The sequence below is a fragment of the Panthera onca genome, chromosome B4, assembly GCF_046562875.1.
Source record: "Panthera onca isolate mPanOnc1 chromosome B4, mPanOnc1 haplotype 2, whole genome shotgun sequence".
Lineage (NCBI taxonomy): Eukaryota > Metazoa > Chordata > Mammalia > Carnivora > Felidae > Panthera > Panthera onca.
This window is the reverse complement of record NC_138345.1, coordinates 107,142,882-107,167,000: the sequence shown is the minus strand read 5'-3', so window position 1 is coordinate 107,167,000 and position 24,119 is coordinate 107,142,882. Positions and strand designations below refer to the sequence as shown.

Here is a 24,119-nt window from a genome sequence, read left to right as displayed (position 1 = left end):
ATAAAAAAAGGCAGATCAATTGAGAAGAGGTAAATTATTCATCAAGTGATATTAATAATATTAACTAAATACATGCAGGAAAATTTCTAGCTAGACCTACATTTTATAACATAATTGAAAATAAATTCCCATTAGTTTAAGGATTTTGATGTAAAAGAATTAATCTGTGAATAAATTTTATAAGCATATAAACACTGGGGAAAATGCACAAATGAAAAGAAGATATATTTGATTTCCAAAAAAATAACTATTTCTATAGATTTAAAGAGTTTACATAAATTTTGTTTTTCATGTATATCTAATAACATTAAGACACTCATGATGAAGTAAAAAAAAGCAGGATATAAATAATTATATGTATAATATAATCCCAGTTTTGCAAAAAAAACCCACACATATGCATATGAAATTATATGTGATTTCTATTTTCATTTTTATATTAAAATATTGAACAATACACATTGTTTAAAAGGGATCATAAGTTAAAAAATTATATAACTATGTAAAACACACTGAGAAAAGTAATATTTCTCCTGAAAAGTTTACTCCAGTTAAAAGGCTCCTAAAAGTCCAGTATTTAACACTTACTGTATCACTATCAGCACTCTGGGTTTCTGATTTTGAATCACTATCATCATCATCTTTTTCCAATGAAGAAATGCTGATTTTATCCAATTCAGCTTCTATTTCTTCTTCGAGCTTTGCTTCATCATCATTGTTGTTTTCCATCATCTTTCATAATAAAACACAAAACCATTTAAGAATTGAGAGGTGCCTGGGTGGCTCAGTCAGTTAAAGGTCTGACTATTTCTGCTTAGGTCATGATCCCAGGGTTGTGGGATCGAGCCCTGCATTGGGCTTCTTGCTGACAGCATGAAGCCTGCTTGGGATTCTCTCTCTCCCTCTCTCTCTGTCTCTCTGTCTCTCTCTCTGTCTCTCAAAATAAATAAATAATTAAAAAAATAAAGAGAATTGAAGTAGCTAAAATGAGTAAAAACTATGGGTTGTTTAATGTGTCATACCAATGATCTGTGTAAACATGTTTTCATCTAGGAAACTTTTATCATATCTTATTATGGTTGTACCATATATTAGAAAACATTGTTTTCTCTCTCCGTTAATTCATTATTTTTTTAATGTGTGACTACAAAATGATCAACTCTAATACTAATCTCTTAATTCTGTAAGGGAAAAGTCACGTGGAATGGACTGTCTTAGCTTCCTGAACCAAGAAACATCACAGTAAAATTCATCCTCATGGGTAGAATTAAGGGAAAAATACCTCTGAACAGCTTGAATATTCGAAGATTTGAATACTCAAAAGAGAACAACTCAAGTCTATACATGGGGCAATATATGGTTATTTTCTACTCATTAACTCATAGTTGTCAGTTTTACTATAGATAGTCATCTGTTTTTAACAACAACAACATGTTATAATAATGGATAATATACGGATATCCATAATGGATAATGGATGTCATAATAATGGACAATAAATGCATATCCATATGGATATATGGATAGTATGTAAGATCAATACTTATTTAAATCTTTAATGATTATAATGGCTATGGATCAAGCCATACATTACAGTATATCTTCACATAATCATCACATCATCAACCAGCATTAGCTTCCATGTATTGAGTATCTGTGACAAGCCAGGCACTAGAAGACACTTGTGTAATTAATAGTTATCAGAGTAAATTAACAGGATTAAGGTCATTATAGTCATTGTATTAATAAGAAAACCAAGGTTTGAAGAATTTACTTAACTGTGCATAGTCATTATGCTAATAAGCAATGTAAACAGGACCCTAATTGAGAGATACAAAGCCAGGACTCTTCCCACTACAACATGTCCTACAAACTTAGTCAAGCTCTTCATCTGTGCAGCAATCTTTCTTAACATCTCTTAATCCAACAATCTTCAAATTTCAGATGATATGCCACAAAAACAGACACTCAAATCAATGGAACACAATAGAGAACCCAAAAATGGACCCACAAACATATGACCAACTAATCTTTGACAAAGCAGGAAAGAATATCCAATGGAATAAAGACAGTCTCTTCAGCAAGTGGTGCTGGGAAAACTGTACAACATGCAGAAGAATGAACCTGGACCACTTTCTTACACTAGACACAAATTTCAGATGATAACTCGTGAATCCAGAAATTAATTCAGTGGCTCTTGATCATAAAGTTTTAATGATGGAATAGGATAGGAAAAATTAGGGTAGGTCATAAAAGAAACTATAAGTTAACTATATATGTTAAAGATAAAAATAGTTTTTAAAACTTTTGTTTCACTTGTAAATGGGTATATATGTATGCATGTGTACATAAGCTGCAGTGTAGTTGTGTATTTGTTTTACTGTGGGTCTTGGCTTAAGAAAAAAAAGTTTGAAAAATTCTGTACTAGTATTTTGTTTTCCAGACTATTCCAAACTTTAATTCTTTCCTCAGGTCCCTGGCATTTCCAGTGCTGTGTTCTTGACTCTTCTTCCTTTCTTCCTTCTTTCTTTCTTTCCTTCCTTCTTTCCTTCCTTCCTTCCTTCCTCTTTTCCTTCTTTTACTCATCTCAAAATCAAGTTTTGGGGAGCCTACAAGGTACATTAATATCACTACTAGGGATAGAAATACATTGATTAAATAAGACAGTATCCTGTGTTCATAGTTTATGATCTAGTTAACAAAGAAAATGAAACATCCTCATTTTCCTATTTCTTTTCCTGAAATCTTTTCATATTCATCTTACTTGGAGAGGAACCCCTTCCTAATAAAGTATAATCTTGTAACTATGCTTTGAATCTGACAATTTCTCACATATTGAACTGTGTTCCATCCACTATTCTGTTTATTGCCTCACCATACATTTTTATTCCACTTGCCTCTCTTCTACACATAAACACAATCAGTTCACCCCCATCCAAAAATCAAACAACCAACCTGTGCCTGCCTGTCCTATAGCTATACATATTACATATCTTTCTTTCACATACAATTGATTTAATTGGACTGATCTTCACTTATTGCCTATACTATTGGGCATTTATTCCAGAGAAATAAAAATGTATTTTCACACACTAAAACTTGTGCATGAATGTTCACGACGGTTTTATTCATAATAGCCTCAAACTGGAAACAAGCAAAATGCCCCTCAGTAGATGAATGGTTAAACCAATTCTAGCACATCCATACCATTCAATACTACTCAGAAATAAAAGGAATAGATTTTACTACACGTCACCATATTGATAAATCTCCTTGAATTTCTAGGGAACTACGTTGAGCAAAAGCCCAAACCAAAAGGTAACATACTATATGATTCCACTTATGTAACATTTTGAAATGACAAAATTTTGTAAGTGGCGGAAAGATTAGTGATTCCCAGGAGTAAAGGGTGGATGGAGTTGGAGGAAGGTGGCTATGGTCATGAAAGGGCAACATGAAAGATCCTTGTAGCATTGGAGCTGCTCAGTATCTTGATTGTAGTAATAGATAAGTTAGTATATTCAGATGATAAAAATTATATATCATACACACAAATGAGTACAAGGAAAACTGAGGAAAACTGAGTAAGATTAGCAGACTGTGTCAATATTAATATTCTGATATCAGACTATCATTACAAAATGTTACCACTGGGGACATCTGCGTGCCTCAATCAGTTAAGTGTCTAACTCTTGATTTCAGCTCAGGTCATGATCCCATGTTTCCTGAGTTCGAGCCCCGTGTCAGGCTCTGCTGACAGCACAGAGCCTGCTTGGGATTCTCTCTCTCCCTCTCTCTCTGCCCTTCCCTTGCTTGTGCACATGTTCGTTCTCTTTCTTTCTTTCTCTCTCTTTCAAAATAAATAAAGAAACGTTTTTAAAAAAGTAAAATTTATTTTAAAAATGTTACCATGAGGAGACACTGGACAGAGTGTACAAGGGATATTTCTGCATTATTTCTTAAAACTAGGTGTTAATCTACAGTTATCTCAATAAAACATGTAATTAAAAACTCCTAAATACTAAGAAAACAGTTAAATAGATTATGATGGATTCATAGAATGGAATACTATACAAGTCCTTTTAAAAATATGTATATTTACTATGCTCCTGTGGAAAGGTAACAAGGAAGAAATAATTGAAAAGAGGCACATGGCCAAAAAATATGTAAAGTAATATCTCTTTTGTGTAACTATACACACATTCACACATTTTTTTTTAAACACAGAAACTTTCTAGAAGAATTTGAGGAACTTTCAATTTGCATTTCGTACCTTTATGTTGAGTGATTTTTAAAATCATGAGTAGGTACTCCTTTTGTAATTCTAAAAGCTCATTTTAATATACTCAATTTTACCCATAATCTCCCTCCTCCAAAGGAAAACAAAACAAAAAACAGAACCAGTGTAAAATGCTATCTTGTTATCAAACTCACTTAAAGTGCAATTCAAAATATTTGTTAGATGGAAAATTAGATTTTTTTAAAAAAAACATAGTTATAAAGCAGAATGCACAGGTACACAAAACTTTATGTAGAAAGAAAAGAAGTAGAATAGGGTAAAGGTAAGAGACTTTTCCATTATATGTCCCTCTCTGCTCATCTCCTGGACGTTTAGATCAGCCTGCCCAATTACATATCCAAGCACATACGTGATTTTAAATTGTCTAGTAGCAACTTTTTAAAAAGTAAAGAGAAACAGGTGAAATTAGTTTTAATAACATTTTATTTAACCCAATATATCTAAAATATTATTTCAACATGTAGTCAGTACAAAAATTATTAATTATTAAGATCAATGTAAAAAGTTTGTATTTTTGTTTTGTATGCTAATTCTTCAAAATGTGCTGTGTGTTTTACACCTACAGTCCATCTCAATTCAATTCAAGACCTTTCAAGCCCTCAGCGGCCACCTGGTGGTGACAGGATGGGACAGTGCAGCCTTAGATGTATCCCACTGTAAATGGGCTACAGTAAACTACTTAAAGCTGCCAAAGATGGGAAATCTTAAGGAACTCCACTTTCAACTATTGTTCTTCAACTATAAAGATAAGGGAGGGAAATCTACTTTAAAAGGCAACTACAAATTATGAAAGAAAAAAGGAAAGGAAAGGAAAGGAAAGGAAAGGAAAGGAAAGGAAAGGAAAGGAGGAGAAGGAGGGAAGAAAGGAAGTGTCATTTAGGGAGGGGGAAGAAAGGTAATTATAGAAATCTCCCTAGATCGTTACGGTGGATCTCCAAGTTTTGAGTGAGCCACGAAATCTCCAAAATCTAAGAGAGCCTAGACTCGCGCAGCCACCCCTTCAGCCCGCGGGCCCCACCGTTTGTCCTAAAGCCTGGCCTCGGCGGAGAGGCGCCCGACTCCGTTTGCGCTCCCCGCTCCCACAGCTCTGTGTCGCCTCCCGCGCCACCTACCCCAGCTTTGAGGGGCGCCGGCTCACCCACCAGCAGCTAAATCCTTCGGCTGGGTTGGAAGACAGCGCGCAGAGACTCCAAACAAAGCGTAACCACGACAACAGCCAATCCCAAGGAAGATGGACCGGTCTTTTCTTACCGGTGCCCCAGTAGGACAAACTGTCTCCGCTCGAAATTGGAACGAAAGCTGCATCTCAGGAGTTGGACGAGGAACTTCACATTTTTTTCCAGGTAAGTTTTAACATTTAAACACTTTTAGAAAGTATTTAATAAAGAAACATTTTGTTACAATTAGCCAAGTGGAGGTAGCCTGACCTTTTAACTGTTTCTGATCTATATTTATTACTTCAATCTAGAGAATGTTCATTTGTCCATGTATAAACTGGTCCTGCCACTAAACCTTAATCTTGAATAGTGATTTGTGGGGCGGGAAGTGTGGAAAAGAAGCCAATAAAGCCGTTGCTTTACACGACAGCAGTTTATTTTTAAAAGGAAAAGTAAATAAGTCAATTATCACTCAATGCCTATCAAAAACCTCTCAATGTATAGGGTGAAAATATTTAAAAATTCTTTTCTGGAATATGTTTTACTGTAAAATATTGACAGTGACACCCACTATTTTCATATAAAATTTTAAGCTTAAGTATATATCATGCTATTTAATTTTAACTTTAAAATTCATCTAAGTTTCTTTTTTTGTGGAGCAAATACATAGTGTACAAAACGTGAACTTTATTTTAGTTAATAACAGGTATTTCTGATTTTATTTTTTTTAAGTTTGCAAAGTATTAAATTCCAAGAGGAAGTGTCTAAGCATAATTGTAAAAGATATCTGACATACGATAAACTAAACGCAAACATTTCACTGAGCCTTTGAAAGAAAATAGACTATTTCCTGGTAACAACTAACATTGCATCAACACAAGAATGAATAATATACAATGAGAAGTAAGTAGATTTTTGATATTAAAAAACACAGTGCCTCACTCAATAACGGTAATGATTTTGAAAAATAAACTACCTCTGGTTTCAAATCTAATTAAAAGTTAGGATATTTTTTATTATCAAAATCCATGCTCAAGTGCCATTTTTTCTTTTGTTTTTAGTTTAGTTTTGTTGCAAATTTGCAGACTATTCAAATTTTTCATTGAAAACACTCAGGCTATCGAATCATATTGAAATTCACATGTAAAAATCTTAAGATTGGTTTTATTTGTAATTATGAAACTATTCACGCTTTTCTTAAAAAATATCAAATCCATTAGTAATCAATTAATTTCCAGAACTAATTTTAAATAGCTAACTTAGTAGTCAACTTATTTGAATGTAATGTCTAAATTGCTTTTTTCTTAAATCTTACCCTGACAAACAAACTGATTAGCAAAAAAGAAAAATATTTAGAGTTCCTCTGAGGATAAATTCATCCATGGTGCATGTTACTACACCTATTATATTCTTATGTTATTTTTTACCTTGGAAGAAAACTGACAACCCTATCAATTAGTCATTACTTAGCTGTCATTAATTAATATCACGAATTAAGAAATAAAATACAACAATTATCTCAAATAGTTACATATTATGTTTTGTGTGTTTTGTTTTGTTTTGAGAGAGAGAGAGAGAGAGAGAGAGCAGGGGAAGTGCAGAGAGAAGGAGACAGAGAATCAGAAGCAGGCTTCAGGCTCTGAGCTCTGAGCTCTGGGTTCTGAGCTCCGAGCTGTCAGCACAGAGCCCGACCTGGGGCTGGAACCCACAAACTGCGAGATCATGACCTGAGCTGAAGTCGGCTGCTTAACCAACTGAGCCAGCCAAGCACCCCAAATAGTTATAGATTATAAGTCAATTTAACTTGAAACTATTGCTTAACGGGGCACCTGGGTCAGTCAGTTAAGCCACCGACTTCGGCTCAGGTCATGATCTCGCGGTCTGTGAGTTCGAGCCCCGCGTCGGGCTCTGTGCTGACAGCTCAGAGCCTGGAGCCTGCTTCAGATTCTGTGTCTCCCTCTCTCTGACCCTCCCCTGTTCATGCTCTGTCTCTCCCTGTCTCAAAAATAAATAAAACGTTAAAAAAAATTTTTTTAAGAAACTATTGCTTAACTATGCAGCATTTAACATAGATTTATTTCATTGCAATCTTCCTAGAAAGCATAGTCTAAAATTGAGCAGGTTAGTTTGTCTATAACATTTTCACCTGCATTTTTTTCCTTTTTAATACATAACTTTCTTTTCATTAAATTCTGCTGTTGTTTTGAAAAGTATCTGAATGATTGTATCTATAGCCAATTGACCTAACACAATATATTTCCCTTAGAGAGCACATAATATTCATTGAGGAAATAAAAGGATGAAAGAGAACTGTTTGTTCTTCTGATATCTAACAAGGAAAGATTTCTTTGGAAATGTTAGTTGAGTAGTGAGATTACTTTAGTTTAAAAACATTGTTCAACAGTTGTCTTAGTTTTTATTCATCAGTGATAAAATTTAAATATCCCAGAGTATCATTATAGTACTCAAATAGCTGCATACCAGATGTTTGTTTTATTTTCTTGAGGATGACTATTGAGTAATAATAGTTTTAATATGTGACCTGTAGTGTTGGATTCTTCGACCTCTGCTTCTCTTTTTCCATTTAAAGACTATTGCGGACTCTCGAGTTCCTCCTCTAACCCTTTTGGTGCTCTCTCTCTGCAGCTGACATGACTACCTACTTGAGTTCATCACTTTCCTACAGTTCCCATCCCATTTCCCAACCTCATGTGCATCTCCCTTGTATCAGATTACTATTCTAGGGGCACCTGGGTCGCTCAAGGTTGAGCATCCGCCTCTTGAATTTGGCTCCTGTCATAATCCCAGGGTCATAGGATGGAGCCCTGCCTTGGGTTCAATGCTGAGCATGAAACCCACTTGAGATTCTCTCTCTCTCTCTCTCTCTCTCTCTCCCCCTCTCCCCTGTTCACACTCTCTCTTTCTCTCTAATATATTTTTTCAAAGAAAAGATCACTGTACCATAATAACATTTAGCCCAGTACTAGACTAAGTGCTTTACAAACATAATCTTGTTTAACACATCATATCTTGTTTTCACAACATCCCTTTGATGTTCCTATAATCTACATTTGCAGATGATGACATGGGGGCCTGGAAAGAGTAGCAAGAAAGTGGTTTATATCTATGGGTTTGACTCTCAGCTCTGCCAAATATTAACTAGGTGAACTCACGAAGGTTATTTTACCTTCCTGAGTCTCTTTGGTCATTGACAATCCTGGGGATAAACTTTGATGGTCAAGGCAACCCATATAAATGACATATTGTAAAACAAGGCATAATGTTGCTAGCCCAAGTACTTAAGCTCTATAGACCTGGTTTCAAGTGTTGTTTTGGGCTTTTTCTAACATCCCACTGCTGGCAATTCTACCTCCTGTTGTTTCTCTCACATCCTGGTACTGTTCTCCATCGCCACAACTATCTTGTACTTTAGACTACATTCATTTGTTGTGAACTAGTACATCAGCTTCATAAAGTATCTCGCTGTCTTAGGTTTCTTTTCTAATTTGACTTCCACGCTGATGATGGAAATATGGTTTCCAATACCTGCAGAAAAATAAAAGTCATTTCTTGGCAAAGCGTACCTGATCTTTCACAATCTTTACTGAATCTACTTCTCTAGCCTTATTGTTCATCTCTTGCCATTCGACCCATGCCCCCACACCCTTCATGTAAAGCTTGTGAACACAGTGTTCCATCTGTCTTGAAATCTTCCTTTGTCTACCCCATTTTTGTCTGACTGGGACCTTCTTAAGCATCCTTCAAGGATTGTCTCAAATTTATCTTCTCTCTGAAACTTCCCAGTTGTGCTTATTCCCTGTCCCCACACCTCAAACACAGAATTAAGAGTTGGCCCCAGGTTTTGATATTTGACTCCCTGACAGGTTGTTTATTCATTTTTTTGCCTCTATCTCCTGGCACTCAGAAGCAACTTAAAAATGATAATAAAAAGTAATTAGACTATTACTTAACTAGTGAAAAATGACACCTATGAATAGGTAAATCATTGTAAATTGTCTTTCCCTGTAGCTTTTATACTACTAATAAATATCTCAGCTATTGGACCATTAATTAACTAATCAGGAAATGAACAAAGAAATGCCACACCAGGACCTTATTTGATTAAGTTAAAAACAAATTCTCTGTCTATAGTAAAATAATGATAATAATACAAAGTTCTTCCACACTACAAATATTTAAATAAGAACTTGTGTATCTTTGTGTTAGCACGTCTTTATTTTCATTGATGTTGTTTCCAGTATGTGGGGCTTGTGACTGGAAAGATCAGCATATGACCATCCCCTGTTCTCATTCTGTGCAAATATGGCTACAGGCTTCCTTGACTTGTTGCTTAGACACCCTATTTGTTGTCTTCTAACTCTTTAACGTGAACTGCTTGCTGTGATCTGAAAGTTTGTATTTCCCCACACTTCACATGTTGCAATCTTTATACACAATGTGATGGTACTTTTAGGGTACTTTTTCGAAAATGGGACTTTTAAGGGGTGATTAGGTCATGGGTTGATCCATCATGTGTGGAATTAGTGCTCTTATAAAAGAGATCCCACAGAGTCCTTAGCCCCTTTCCCCACAGGAAGATACAAGAGGAAGTTTGAAACCTGGAAGAAGGCTTCCACCCATGCACGCTGGCACCCTGATCTCAGACTTCCAACCTCCAAGACTGTGAGATATAAATTTCTTTTGTGTATAAGCCACCCAGTCTGTGGTATTCTGTTAGAGCAACCCAAACAGACTAAAACACTGCTGTTTTGAAGGTACCATGAGCAGCCTTCTTACCAAGTTAGCTGACTTTGAGAATATTGCATTCTTACCCTTTTTACCTCTATGTCATGCAACATTATTTTAGAAAATGTTTCCTCTATTGATTTCCATGAGATCATACTTTCATTATGTTCTCATTTTGTAGAAGTCTGCATTAAAAAATTGAAATTCCTAATGATGTCATTGTTTATTATCAAATCTCTGCTCACTTTTATCTGTAGTCAATCCCACTCTCTTTCATTCATTACCATGACATCAGCTCCCTGTGAATAATTCCCACATTGCCTATGATATCTATTTACTTGCACTCCATTTCCAGTGGTTAACCACAAGATATATTAGGAGATATCTTCTTCTAATTCAAACTCATTTACAAAAATGAAATTTATAATTTTCCCCCAATTTCTCTATTGCCAGTGATTATCACTATTCTTTTATTTACCCATCCTACAGGAATCATTCTGATTATCTCTGATTCTTTCTTTTTCATGGTAACGCATCTTGAAACTGTATCCAAGCCCTCCATTTCTCCCTATAATGATCTCTTACAATGCCCTTCCCTAACTGCTTGGTATTTTGTTTGGCTCTTTTCACCCTAATTCAATTCTTTCCTTCATCTTGGGCACATAGTTGACTCCACCTCCATTGAGACCTAAGTATGTGCCAGCGGAATATGTACAGAAGAGAAGTGTGCAACTTTCATCCCACTTGATTAAAAGATGCTTGCCGAGTTTGCTCATCCTCCTTTCTTTTCTTTTCTTTTTTAAGTTTACTTATTTATTTCTTTTTGAGAGACAGAGCATGAGCAGAGAGGGGCAGAGAGAGAGAGAATGAGACAGAGAATCCAAAGCAGGTTCTGTGCAGACAGCAGAGAGCCTGACATGGGGCTCGAACCTGTGAACTGTAAGGTCATGACCTAAGCTGAAACAGACGCTTAACTGACTGAGTCACCCAGGCGCACCCCCCCACCATTTCCTTTCTGCTGGCTATAAAGCGTGACCCTGTGAACAAATCTGAAAGCCAGATATGGAATAGGCTGGAGCAAGCCCCAAGTCCCTAAGATGATTTCCTAGAAAAGAACAAGTTACCCACCTTGGACTGAAAGAGAAATAAGCTTCAGTTTATTTTTGTATTTGGATCTTTTGATAAAGCATTTTAGCCCTGATTCTAACATACTAATTATTACCAAATCAACGGCCAAATCTTTGTCTCTCAATACTTCACACCAGAGTTATTTCAGTGTTCTTGTTCACTAGTCTACTTTCTCTTTCTCATTCACAGAGGACCAGGACTTTAGCCCTGAGAACTTGTTTAGGCTGTAGGAGAGCATCCCAATATTCTCATAGGCTGAAGTAAATAGAAGTGAAGCCACAATCATATATCTACAGCATCTTAGGGAGAAACTGAAATAAAAACCAGTTAGTCTTTCCAACTGATTCTTCTATCCAAACAGGCCAGACACTGAAGGAACCTAAAAATAAGACTGGAGGACAGAAACTGGAGAAACTAAATGGCAGTAGGAGACTTCAAAGAAGATGATAGAAGACAAAACCTGGAGAGACTCCTTTAGCTGGGAAGAAGAACTGTGGAGTTTTAGGGAGGAATGTGACCTCAAGTGAGAGTAGGGAGGGGAAGTGTGTAGACTCTAACCTAGACATCTCTTAGTCCTCCACTTTTCAGGGCATCCTTCAATTCAACAAATAGATCTTAGCAAATAGAGACAAGTAGCTTCAAATTAGTCTTATTAAATCTGCTTTCATCATCTTAATTATACACTGCATGTGCTAAAACGCTGTAAACTATGGTACTAGGTAGAATTGAAACAGTGAAGGAAAAGAGAAGACCCAGAAACATGCCCAAGAAAATTTAAAGCAGTCATATCTAATAAAGCACCAAAAACCAATGGTCTAGGAGTTGACTTTCCCATAAAAGTTTTAGGAAACTAAATTAAATAATTTTTAGAGATTTTTTTTAAGTTTATTTATTTATTTTGAGAGAGGCAGAAAGAAAGGGAGAGAGAATCCCAAGCAGGATCCACACTGCCAGCCAAGAGCCCAATGTAAAGCTTGATCTCAAAAACTGTGAAATCACAACCAGAGCTGAAACCAAGAGTCAGATGCCCAACCCACTGAGCCACCCAGAGATCAAGAGTCACATGCTCTACTGACTGAGCCAGCCAGGCACCCTTAAATAAGTAACTTTTAATTAACACAGCCGTAAGTTGGTTTTATTCCTTCCATTGTCCACTAAATTATGCACTAATAAAATAATCTAATTCATCTACTCATTTATTCATTCAACAGATATCTATTGAGTAGCTACTATGTGCTAAACTCTGGGAGTATACGGGTACACAAGACCTACTCAGGGGTCTCACAGAGACCTCACTGAGGAATTGACATTATTCTGGAAAAAAAGGAGGGAGAAGCAGAGGTGAAGGAAAGCTTCCCAGCAAGGAAGGTGTGTTAAAATAAGAACAAAATAAAATATATTACTTTCTGAAAACTGCAAGAAGTTTAGTAAGGTGCCTATTGGCATGTTATACAAATGCCAATTTGTTATACAAATTCTTGTTCTCAACTCCCTGGTGCAGATGGAAAAGACAGGCCTCGTTTCAAGATGTCTTCAGCATGTCCCTATATTCTGGAGGGCGGAGGGGAATGTTACATTGACAACTGGTATAAGAAGAAAAATGTGTAAATAAATGATGTGAATAGGCAGAACTATTTAAAGTTGTACTGTGGTGACTTAATAGTAAAAGTTGTGGTTATCTTTTCAGAAACACCAATATCTGGAGGGAAAAAGAATGTTAAGAAAAAACAAAATATTAATTTTTAAATACTTTCTTAATCTCATTAATGGAGCTTTCTTGGTAAGACTCTTTATAATTATTTAGTAAAGAAAATGTAATGCATTTTTATTGGCAATCCCAAAAATATAATCAACTGTCTTTTCTGTAGGTTCTTGGACTTTTACTATTGGGATTTGGTGCATGGCTTTTATTAGATAGAAATATTTTTTTCACAGCTTTGGGTATGTATCTATTTTTCTTTTGCTCTCTTTGTGAACTCAGGCATTCCATTTTAAATAATTGCATACATGATTTATTCAGCAGGTGGCAGTATTTCTCTAAACTTCATTGAGTATTGTTCAATTTTTTTTTCCTTATGAAGCTCTTTGCCAATTGGTTTTAGAAACATCTCTAACTTACAGGACTTAAAACCAAGACCATAAAGGAGAATAAATCTGGTGAGAGAGAACTAGGAACTTTGGCTGGACAAGAGCTATGAGAGGAATGGAAGACTGGATTGTTCTAATAAACTCTGGATGAAAAGATAATGGAGATCCACATATTTGATAGTGCCCAGGTTAAATAATTTCTTTTAAAACTCAATTACCATCTGCTCTCACCATCACATGGTTACAAATAAAATATAATATTATCCAAAATGAATAAAATAATTAAATGCAGGTAACTTGATAAAAAAAATCTTTATTTTGCCATTTTGTGGTATGCTGTGGTCACTATGGACTGAAGTTTAATAGGCTAAAGATTATTTTTATATACATATCTTTGGTGGGAGGGAAGGAAGCCACAGTTTCAAGTGCTCAATAGCCAGATGTGGCTGCTGGGTATGGCTACCTTATGAGACAAGTTCAGAGTTAGATTATATCCATTACCTCAGTGAGTTTTATTAAACAGTACTGTTAATCCTTAAAAATATGACAAAAAGCAGGCCAACGTCTTTCTTAGTGGATTTCAAGTAAGATAAAATATGTTTTTAGGAAAATGAAAGCTGAGTAAAAATGTTTAATAGGTAATAAAGTGCTAGAAAGTATTGAACAATTTAAACTTCAGCTACACCTAAGTGCCTAGTAACTTTATTCTCTTCCATTTGCATACTTTGCTTATGGAAAAGTATTCATGATGTCTGAGTGCATTAGTGGTTTGCTCAGAGTAAAGGGGTGTGTGGAGATCTTATGACAACCTTTCTGTCTTTTTCTTTCCTTCCCCAGAAGAGAGGCAATAATAGCTTCCACTTATTTATGTTGACTCTGTGCCAGACACTGGGCTAAGCACTTCCCATACAGCATCTAATTTGGTAACATAGTAGTTACAGTGGAGCAAAAGTCATTTCCTTTTTTCTTTCCCTCCATTATGGAATTGAGAGATAGTTCTCTTAAAAATTACATATTTGAAAGTATGTATTTAGTGAAATCTCAGTTAAGGTTTCAAGACATGGAACTGAAAATAACCAGTTTGTGGCAAGAAACTGGTTGGGTCCTCCCCTCCCTTTTATCTGCAACTTTAAATTAACTTACCCTTTTTTAAACACTATTCTGCCTTCACCTCTCCATTTGTAATAACACCATGCTACATGAGGTTCCCATCTTCCCTCTGCCATAGTAATAGCATCCAATAGCCTTGTGTTCTGATCTCTTTCCTTAACCATCTTCCAGAGGCCCGTGAAATAATTTAAGATGAAAATCCATCCATACAACATTAAAAGCTTTTCTCTGGCTCCCCACTGCACTTATTCATTCATATGACAAGTATTTACAGAGTGTCTTCTACATGTTAGGCATGATCCTGTAAGCTGAGGATACTGTAGTGTACAAGAAAGGTAAATACTTTGTCCTCATGGAGTTTAATTTCAGTGAGAAAGGCTGGGTTAGAGCATACAAAGTGTGCATAATTTGGCCCCTGAAAACCTGCCCAATTTCACCTGCTTCAAACCCTAAGTGCCAGCAAAGCTGAATTTCCTACACATACTGTGCTTCTATCATTCCAATCTAGATATATTCAGTTATCACTTAAAGCCCATGCTCAGTGTTCCTTCTCCAGCAATCTTGCCTACCTTTACTCTCCAACCTCCTCCCCTTCCTGGATCAGATGCTCATGTACCCAGGGGTGTGCTGGTAAATATTTAACAACCAGTTCTGGGAGACAAAGTCTTGATTTATGGTATTTACTGATTTCTGTGGTTTAAATACGTAATGTCACGATGGCTGATTTCACAGTGTCACCGTGAGCTAAGTTGGCTTACAAATTTTGTGAAAATCTAACAGTTGGCGTTTATGAGCCAGAACAAACTGGCTCCAGCACACCACTGCCTCCACTGTTCTCCCATAAAACCTAGGGCATATTTAATTTATTTCTTCTTCCTTTTTTTTTTTTTTTAACAAATATTTGGTAAGCACTCAGTGTTCCACAGTCTGTGTCATAACACTAAGCATTTAACAGTTAGTCTGTTGACTGTATAAATATATATAGTCTCTAACACAGAGAGCTCAGTCTAGGTGGAGAGAGAATAAAATACAATTTCAATGCAGTCATATTTACCAATAAACTCAGTTTCTTATAAGAAAATTGACCCACACATATTAGATACTCAAATAAGTTCATAAGTGTTTGGATATACATTAAACATAAAAGAGTTTCACCTTAGGGGAAAAAAAATTTCTTTCATAAAAGACAGTGAAGATCAATAAGATAAAAGGAAAGAGATCTTTTGAGATTGAAAAATTTTTTCATCATGTCATTAATGGAAGAAAAGTCGCCAAGACTAAATAAGAGGTTCCAGAATGAAGTAAAAAAAAAAAAGAGAGAGAGAGAGAGAGAATCCTACTGGTTGGCGACAACTGCTTACAGAAATCTTGGGTTACTGCATATATTGTTAAGTAGGATTTTAATACCACTTGATAATCATTTATTTTGTGGTTTCCACAGATAAAAATAATCATCTGATAGTATATATTTTTCAAATTTTGACTGGAACTGGATCTGCTATTGTTCTTCTTTGTCTCTTGGGTTATTTGGGAATTCACAATGAAATCAGATGGCTCCTAATCCTGGTATGTATTTCATTTTAACAGCCTGAATTAATCTGTATCTTCGATTTAGAGTGTCCAAGTCACGAAATGAGCAATAATCATTTACATCACCATAACACCTCAGTATAGTGTTTCCCAGGGAATAAGGTAAATTAAGCACCTCCTCTCAAGAAACTTTTCTAGATAGAATGTTCTTGGTGAGTTTTCCATGGATCTGGACCTCTGCCCTTGCACCCTTAGATGTTAATTTTCCAAACAAAGTCAATAGGAATCCATCTCCTGGGGTGAACTACAATTAACCAAACATAACAATCTGAAGACTAAAATCCAAATAAACGATTAAAGTCAATGAGCAATGTAGCTTAGCAAGACGAAAGAAACCATGTCCTTCAGTTAGCACATCTCCCTGTGGGACTGCCATATGGAAAGCTAACTTATAACTGAGATTGCAATTTATTATTTAACAAAGGGAAATATAACTGCTGAGAGGGCCAGACTCTGGCATCTGGCTGGCACACTATCTCTCCCTAGCCATATATGTGGAAAGATAAATTATAATTAGGAATATAGACCTGAACATGAGCCATTTACCACACATGTGGCAACTAAGATCACGATTCACAGGCTCAGATGAAATACGGCTTTTGCCATTTTCCTTAAATCAAATCAGTTTTTTTTTTTTTTTTAATTTTTTTTTTTCAACATTTATTTATTTTTGGGACAGAGAGAGACAGAGCATGAACGGGGGAGGGGCAGAGAGAGAGGGAGACACAGAATCGGAAACAGGCTCCAGGCTCTGAGCCGTCAGCCCAGAGCCTGACGCGGGGCTCGAACTCACGGGCCGCGAGATCGTGACCTGGCTGAAGTCGGACGCCCAACCGACTGCGCCACCCAGGCGCCCCTCAAATCAGTTTTAATTCACAGGAGCTCTCTTGCCAAACAAGAGCAGATCTGCCTTTGCCACCTTAGGCCATTCAAACAGCAGAATGAGTAGACCCCGAAGGATCACGTGAGCTGGGAAAGTGAGAGTTTTTGTGGTAGCCAGTGTAGATTGATAACCAGTGTCCAGATTGACCACCCAGCCTTTCAGTGCTACATAAAAGCTAAGTATTTCTGCATTCTTCCTGGTAAGAGACACAATGGCTGCAGTTGAATATTGTATTTGTTTGACAAAACAAAAGAAGGGGGGAATCTAGAGGGAGGGAAACAAACATCTTATAAGTTTCAGCCTTATGGGATTGTGATATTAATGGCCTATAACTGAGAAAGCCTGATAGACCCCATCATAAGGAATGGACAAAGTAGGTCCTGAAGCCAAGACACCACACTCTTGTCTGGAGGCTCCAATGAAGGGCACTACTACTTTTTGAAATCATGTCACGTTTACTATTCTCTGAATTTACCAATACTTTTCTGATGGATACATTACCATGTTAATTCATGCAGTCAACTTATGGGCAAATTTTATACGCCTAAGCACTTTCTTTGGCTTAATGGCGATTTTGCGTACCTTTACTCCAATTGAATAAATATTGTTCCACAATTTAAGGCTTAGGGGCAGTTTTACTTCCCTCTTTTAGAAGTTCTTGGGCAGTCTCTCACTGTACTCTCTAAGTGCTAAAACAAATAAAAAACACTGAATTTTTCTTATTACTATAAATATCTAACTACTACTAGAAGAGAATTTTCAAAGGTAAAAATCATGACTCATATATATGTGCACAAACATGTGTCAGAGACTTTATTTAAATAATTAATCATTAAGGGAACCAGTAAGAAGTAACAACTAGTTGAATGAGAATAAGATTTTGGAGATTTATATTCTCTATAGACTGTATTTGTTTGCATTTCCATTAATAGGAATTGCATTTCTATGGACAAGGAACTTTTTTTTAATATGAAATTTATTGTCAGATTGGTTTCCATACAACACCCAGTGCTCATCCCAACAGGTGCCCTCCTCAATGCACATCACCCACCTTCCCCTGCCTCCCACCCCCCATCAACCCTCAGTTTATTCTCAGTTTTTAAGAGTCTCTCATGGTTTGCCTCCCTCCCTCTCTAACTTTTTTTTTCCCCTTCCCCTCCCCCATGGGTTTCTGTAAAGTTTCTCAGGATCCACATAAGAGTGAAAACATATGGTATCTGTCTTTCTCTGTATGACTTATTTCACTTAGCATAACACTCTCCAGTTCCATCCATGTTGCTACAAAAGGCCATATTTCATTCTTTCTCATTGGCAAGTAGTATTCCATTGTGTATATAAACCACAACTTCTTTATCCATTCATCAGTTGATGGACATTTAGGCTCTTTCCATAATTTGGCTATTGTTGAAAGTGCTGCTATAAACATTGGGGTACAAGTGCCCCTATGCATCAGCACTCCTGTATCCCTTGGGTAAATTCCTAGCTGTGCTATTGCTGGGTCATAGGGTAGATCTATTTTTAATCTTTTGAGGAACCTCCACACTGTTTTCCAGAGCAGCTGCACCAGTTTGTATTCCCACCAACAATACAAGAGGGTTCCTATTTCTCCACATCCTCTCCAGCATCTACAGTCTCCTGATTTGTTCATTTTGGCCACTCTGACTGGCATGAGGTGGTATCTCAGTGTGGTTTTGATTTTTTTTTCCTGATGAGGAGTGACATTGAGCATCTTTTCATGTGCCTGTTGGCCATCTGGATGTCTTCTTTAGAGAAGTGTCTATTCATGTCTTCTGCCCATTTCTTCACTGGATTATTTGTTTTTCGGGTGTGGAGTTTGGTGAGTTCTTTATAGATTTTGGATACTAGCCCTTTGTCCGATATGTCATTTGCAAATATCTTTTCCCATTCCAATGGTTGCCTTTTAGTGTTGTCGATTGTTTCCTTTACAGCACAGAAGTTTTTATCTAGATGAGGTCCCAATAGTTCATTTTTGCTTTTAATTCCCTTGCCTTTGGAGATGTGTCAAGTAAGAAATTGCTGCAGCTGAGGTCAAAGAGGTTTTTTTTCCTGCTTTCTCCTCTAGGGTTTTGATGGTTTCCTGTCTCACACTCAGGTCCTTCATCCATTTTCAGTTTGTTTTTGTGAATGGTGTAAGAAAGTGGTCTAGTTTCATTCTTCTGCATGTTGCTGTCCAGTTCTCCCAGCACCATTTGTTAAAGAGACTGTCTTTTTTCCATTGGATATTCTTTCCTGCTTTGTCAAAGATTAGTTGGCCGTACGTTTGTGGGTCTAGTTCTGGGGTTTCTATTCTATTCCATTGGTCTATGTGTCTGTTTTTGTGCCAATACCATGCTGTCTTGATGATTAACGCTATGTAGTAGAGGCTAAAGTCTGGGATTGTGATGCTTCCTGCTTTGGTCTTCTTCTTCAATATTACTTTGGCTATTTGGGGTCTTTTGCAGTTCCATACAAATTTTAGGATTGCTTGTTTAAAGATCAGAGCAGAGGTACAGGGAAGATGGCGGCGTAGGAGGACGCGGGGCTCACAGCGCGTCCTGCCGATCACTTAGATTCCACCTACACCTGCCTAAAGAACCCAGAAAACAGCCAGAGGATTAGCAGAAGGGAGTCTCCGGAGTCAAGCGCAGACTAGAGGCCCACGGAAGAGGGTAGGAAGGGCGGCGAGGCGGTGCGCGCTCCACGGACTGGCGGGAGGGAGCCGGGGCGGAGGGGCGGCTCGCCGGCCAAGCAGAGCCCCCGAGTCTGGCTGGCAAAAGCGGAGGGGCCGGACAGACTGTGTTCCGACAGCAAGCGCGACTTAGCGTCTGGGAGGTCATAAGTTAACAGCTCTGCTCGGAAAGCGGGAAGGCTGGAGGACAAAGGGAGGGAGAGCTGCTGAGCCCCCTGACGGCAGAGCTCAGCTTGGCGGGGAACAAAGGCGCCAGCGCCATCTCCCCCGCCCATCCCCCAGCCAAAATCCCAAAGGGAACCAGTTCCTGCCAGGGAACTTGCTCGCTCCGCGCAAACACCCAACTCTGTGCTTCTGCGGAGCCAAACCTCCGGCAGCGGATCTGACTCCCTCCCGCTGCCACAGGGCTCCTCCTGAAGTGGATCACCTAAGGAGAAGCGAGCTAAGCCTGCCCCTCCAGCCCCCGTGCACCTTGCCTACCCACCCCAGCTAATACGCCAGATCCCCAGCAACACAAGCCTGGCAGTGTGCAAGTAGCCCAGACGGGACACGCCACCCCACAGTGAATCCCGCCCCTAGGAGAGGGGAAGAGAAGGCACACACCAGTCTGACTGTGGCCCCAGCGGTGGGCTGGGGGCAGACATCGGGTCGGACTGCGGCCCCGCCCACTAACTCCAGTTATACACCACAGCACAGGGGAAGTGCCCTGCAGGTCCTCACCACGCCAGGGGCTCTCCAAAATGACCAAAGGGAAGAATTCCCCTCAGAAGAATCTCCAGGAAATAACAACAGCTAATGAACTGATCAAAAAGGATTTAAATAATATAACAGAAAGTGAATTTAGAATAATAGTCATAAAATTAATCGCTGGGCTTGAAAACAGTATACAGGACAGCAGAGAATCTCTTGCCACAAATTTCGAGGGACTAAGGAACAGTCACGAGGAGCTGAAAAACGCTTTAAACGAAATGCAAAACAAAATGGAAACCATGATGGCTCGGCTTGAAGAGGCAGAGGAGAGAATAGGTGAACTAGAAGATAAAGTTATGGAGAAAGAGGAAGCTGAAAGAAAGAGAGATAAAAAAATCCAGGAGTATGAGGGGAAAATTAGAGAACTAAGTGATACACTAAAAAAAAATAATATACGCATAATTGGTATCCCAGAGGAGGAAGAGAGAGGGAAAGGTGCTGAAGGGGTACTTGAACAAATTATAGCTGAGAACTTCCCTGAACTGGGGAAGGAAAAAGACATTGAAATCCAAGAGGCACAGAGAATTCCCTTCAGACGTAACTTGAATCGATCTTCTGCACGACATATCATAGTGAAACTGGCAAAATACAAGGATAAAGAGAAAATTCTGAAAGCAGCAAGGGATAAACGTGCCCTCACATATAAAGGGAGACCTATAAGACTCGTGACTGATCTCTCCTTTGAAACTTGGCAGGCCAGAAAGGCTTGGCACGATATCTACAGTGTGCTAAACAGAAAAAATATGCAGCCGAGAATCCTTTATCCAGCAAGTCTGTCATTTAGAATAGAAGGAGAGATAAAGGTCTTCCCAAACAAACAAAAACTGAAGGAATTTGTCACCACGAAACCAGCCCTACAAGAGATCCTAAGGGGGATCCTGTGAGACAAAGTACCAGAGACATCACTACAAGCATAAAACATACAGACATCACAATGACTCTAAACCCATATCTTTCTATAATAACACTGAATGTAAATGGATTAAATGCGCCAACTAAAAGACATAGGGTATCAGAATGGATAAAAAAACAAGACCCATCTATTTGCTGTCTACAAGAGACTCATTTGAGATCTGAGGACACCTTTAGATTGAGAGTGAGGGGATGGAGAACTATCTATCATGCTCCTGGAAGCCAAAAGAAAGCTGGAGTAACCATACTTATATCAGACAAACTAGACTTTAAATTAAAGGCTGTAACAAGAGATGAAGAAGGGCATTATATAATAATCACAGGGTCTATCCACCAGGAAGAGCTAACTATTATAAATGTCTATGCGCCAAATACCCGAGCCCCCAGATATATAAAACAATTACTCATAAACATAAGCAACCTCATTGATAAGAATGTGGTCATTGCAGGGGACTTTAACACCCCACTTACAGAAATGGATAGATCATCTAGACACACAGTCAATAAAGAAACAAGGGCCCTGAATGATACATTGGATCAGATGGACTTGACAGATATATTTAGAACTCTGCATCCCAAAGCAACAGAATATACTTTCTTCTCGAGTGCACATGGAACATTCTCCAAGATAGATCATATACTGGGTCACAAAACAGCCCTTCATAAGTTTACAAGAATTGAGATTATACCATGCATACTTTCAGACCACAATGCTATGAAGCTTGAAATCAACCACAGGAAAAAGTCTGGAAAACCTCCAAAAGCATGGAGGTTAAAGAACACCCTACTAACGAATGAGTGGGTCAACCAGGCAATTAGAGAAGAAATTAAAATATACATGGAAACAAACGAAAATGAAAATACAACAATCCAAACGCTTTGGGATGCAGCGAAGGCAGTCCTGAGAGGAAAATACATTGCAATCCAGGCCTATCTCAAGAAACAAGAAAAATCCCAAATACAAAATCTAACAGCACACCTAAAGGAAATAGAAGCAAACAGCAAAGGCAGCCTAAACCCAGCAGAAGAAGAGAAATAATAAAGATCAGAGCAGAAATAAACAATATAGAATCTAAAAAAACTGTAGAGCAGATCAACGAAACCAAGAGTTGGTTTTTTGAAAAAATAAACAAAATTGACAAACCTCTAGCCAGGCTTCTCAAAAAGAAAAGGGAGATGACCCAAATAGATAAAATCATGAATGAAAATGGAATGATTACAACCAATCCCTCAGAGATACAAACAATTATCAGGGAATACTATGAAAAATTATATGCCAGCAAAGTGGACAACCTGGAAGAAATGGACAAATTTCTAAACACCCACACTCTTCCAAAACTCAATCAGGAGGAAATAGAAAGCTTGAACAGACCCATAACCAGCGAAGAAATTGAATCGGTTATCAAAAATCTCCCAACAAATAAGAGTCCAGGACCAGATGGCTTCCCAGGGGAGTTCTACCAGACATTTAAAGCAGAGATAATACCTATCCTTCTCAAGCTATTCCAAGAAATAGAAAGGGAAGGAAAACTTCCAGACTCATTCTATGAAGCCAGTATTACTTTGATTCCTAAACCAGACAGAGACCCAGTAAAAAAAGAGAACTACAGGCCAATATCCCTGATGAATATGGATGCAAAAATTCTTAATAAGATACTAGCAAATCGAATTCAACAGCATATAAAAAGAATTATTCACCATGATCAAGTGGGATTCATTCCTGGGATGCAGGGCTGGTTCAACATTCGCAAATCGATCAACGCGATACATCACATTAACAAAAAAAAAGAGAAGAACCATATGATCCTGTCAATCGATGCAGAAAAGGCCTTTGACAAAATCCAGCACCCTTTCTTAATAAAAACCCTTGAGAAAGTCGGGATAGAAGGAACATACTTAAAGATCATAAAGGCCATTTATGAAAAGCCCACAGCTAACATCATCCTCAACGGGGAAAAACTGAGAGCTTTTTCCCTGAGATCAGGAACACGACAGGGATGCCCACTGTCACCGCTGTTGTTTAATATAGTGCTGGAAGTTCTAGCATCAGCAATCAGACAACAAAAGGAAATCAAAGGCATCAAAATTGGCAAAGATGAAGTCAAGCTTTCGCTTTTTGCAGATGACATGATATTATACATGGAAAATCCGATAGACTCCACCAAAAGTCTGCTAGAACTGATACATGAATTCAGCAAAGTTGCAGGATACAAAATCAATGTGCAGAAATCAGTTGCATTCTTATACACTAACAATGAAGCAACAGAAAGACAAATGAAGAAACTGATCCCATTCACAATTGCACCAAGAAACATAAAATACCTAGGAATAAATCTAACCAAAGATGTAAAAGATCTGTATGCTGAAAACTATAGAAAGCTTATGCAGGTAATTGAAGAAGATATAAAGAAATGGAAAGACATTCCCTGCTCATGGATTGGAAGAATAAATATTGTCAAAATGTCAATACTACCCAAAGCTATCTACACATTCAATGCAATCCCAATCAAAATTGCACCAGCATTCTTCTCGAAACTAGAACAAGCAATCCTAAAATTCATATGGAACCACAAAAGGCCCCGAATAGCCAAAGTAATTTTGAAGAAGAAGACCAAAGCAGGAGGCATCACAATCCCAGACTTTAGCCTCTACTACAAAGCTGTCATCATCAAGACAGCATGGTATTGGCATAAAAACAGACACATAGACCAATGGAATAGAATAGAAACCCCAGAACTAGACCCACAAACGTATGGCCAACTCATC

The 24,119-nt window shown here is 37.8% G+C and overlaps 2 protein-coding genes across 8 annotated transcripts in view; one reads left to right on the top strand and one right to left on the bottom strand.

Moving 5' to 3' along the window:
• LRRIQ1 (leucine rich repeats and IQ motif containing 1) overlaps nucleotides 1-5,504 on the bottom strand; it is a 208,509-nt gene extending 203,005 nt beyond the window's left edge. For 3 of the 4 annotated variants that reach the window (XM_078449634.2, XM_078449635.2, XM_078449638.2), the window contains exons 1-2: nucleotides 5,413-5,503; nucleotides 589-732 (exon numbers count right to left, since the gene is read on the bottom strand). In XM_078449634.2, the coding sequence (XP_078305760.2) occupies nucleotides 589-732 (144 nt within the window). In that variant the 5' untranslated portion in view covers nucleotides 5,413-5,503. Of the gene's footprint in view, nucleotides 1-588; nucleotides 733-5,412 lie in introns of all 4 variants that reach the window. The other variant, XM_078449636.2, reaches the window with a different exon arrangement.
• Nucleotides 5,505-5,570: 66 nt separating this feature from the next.
• TSPAN19 (tetraspanin 19) overlaps nucleotides 5,571-24,119 on the top strand; it is a 34,613-nt gene continuing 16,064 nt past the window's right edge. Inside the window, exons 1-5 of one of the 4 annotated variants that reach the window (XM_060656855.3) lie at nucleotides 11,548-12,455; nucleotides 12,543-12,699; nucleotides 13,019-13,111; nucleotides 13,200-13,272; nucleotides 15,971-16,095. In XM_060656855.3, coding sequence (XP_060512838.3) covers nucleotides 13,046-13,111; nucleotides 13,200-13,272; nucleotides 15,971-16,095 — 264 coding nt within the window. In that variant the 5' untranslated portion in view covers nucleotides 11,548-12,455; nucleotides 12,543-12,699; nucleotides 13,019-13,045. Of the gene's footprint in view, nucleotides 5,644-6,249; nucleotides 6,361-11,547; nucleotides 12,456-12,542; nucleotides 12,700-13,018; nucleotides 13,112-13,199; nucleotides 13,273-15,970; nucleotides 16,096-24,119 lie in introns of those variants that run through there. The other 3 variants (XM_060656849.3, XM_060656852.3, XM_078449639.2) reach the window with 3 other exon arrangements.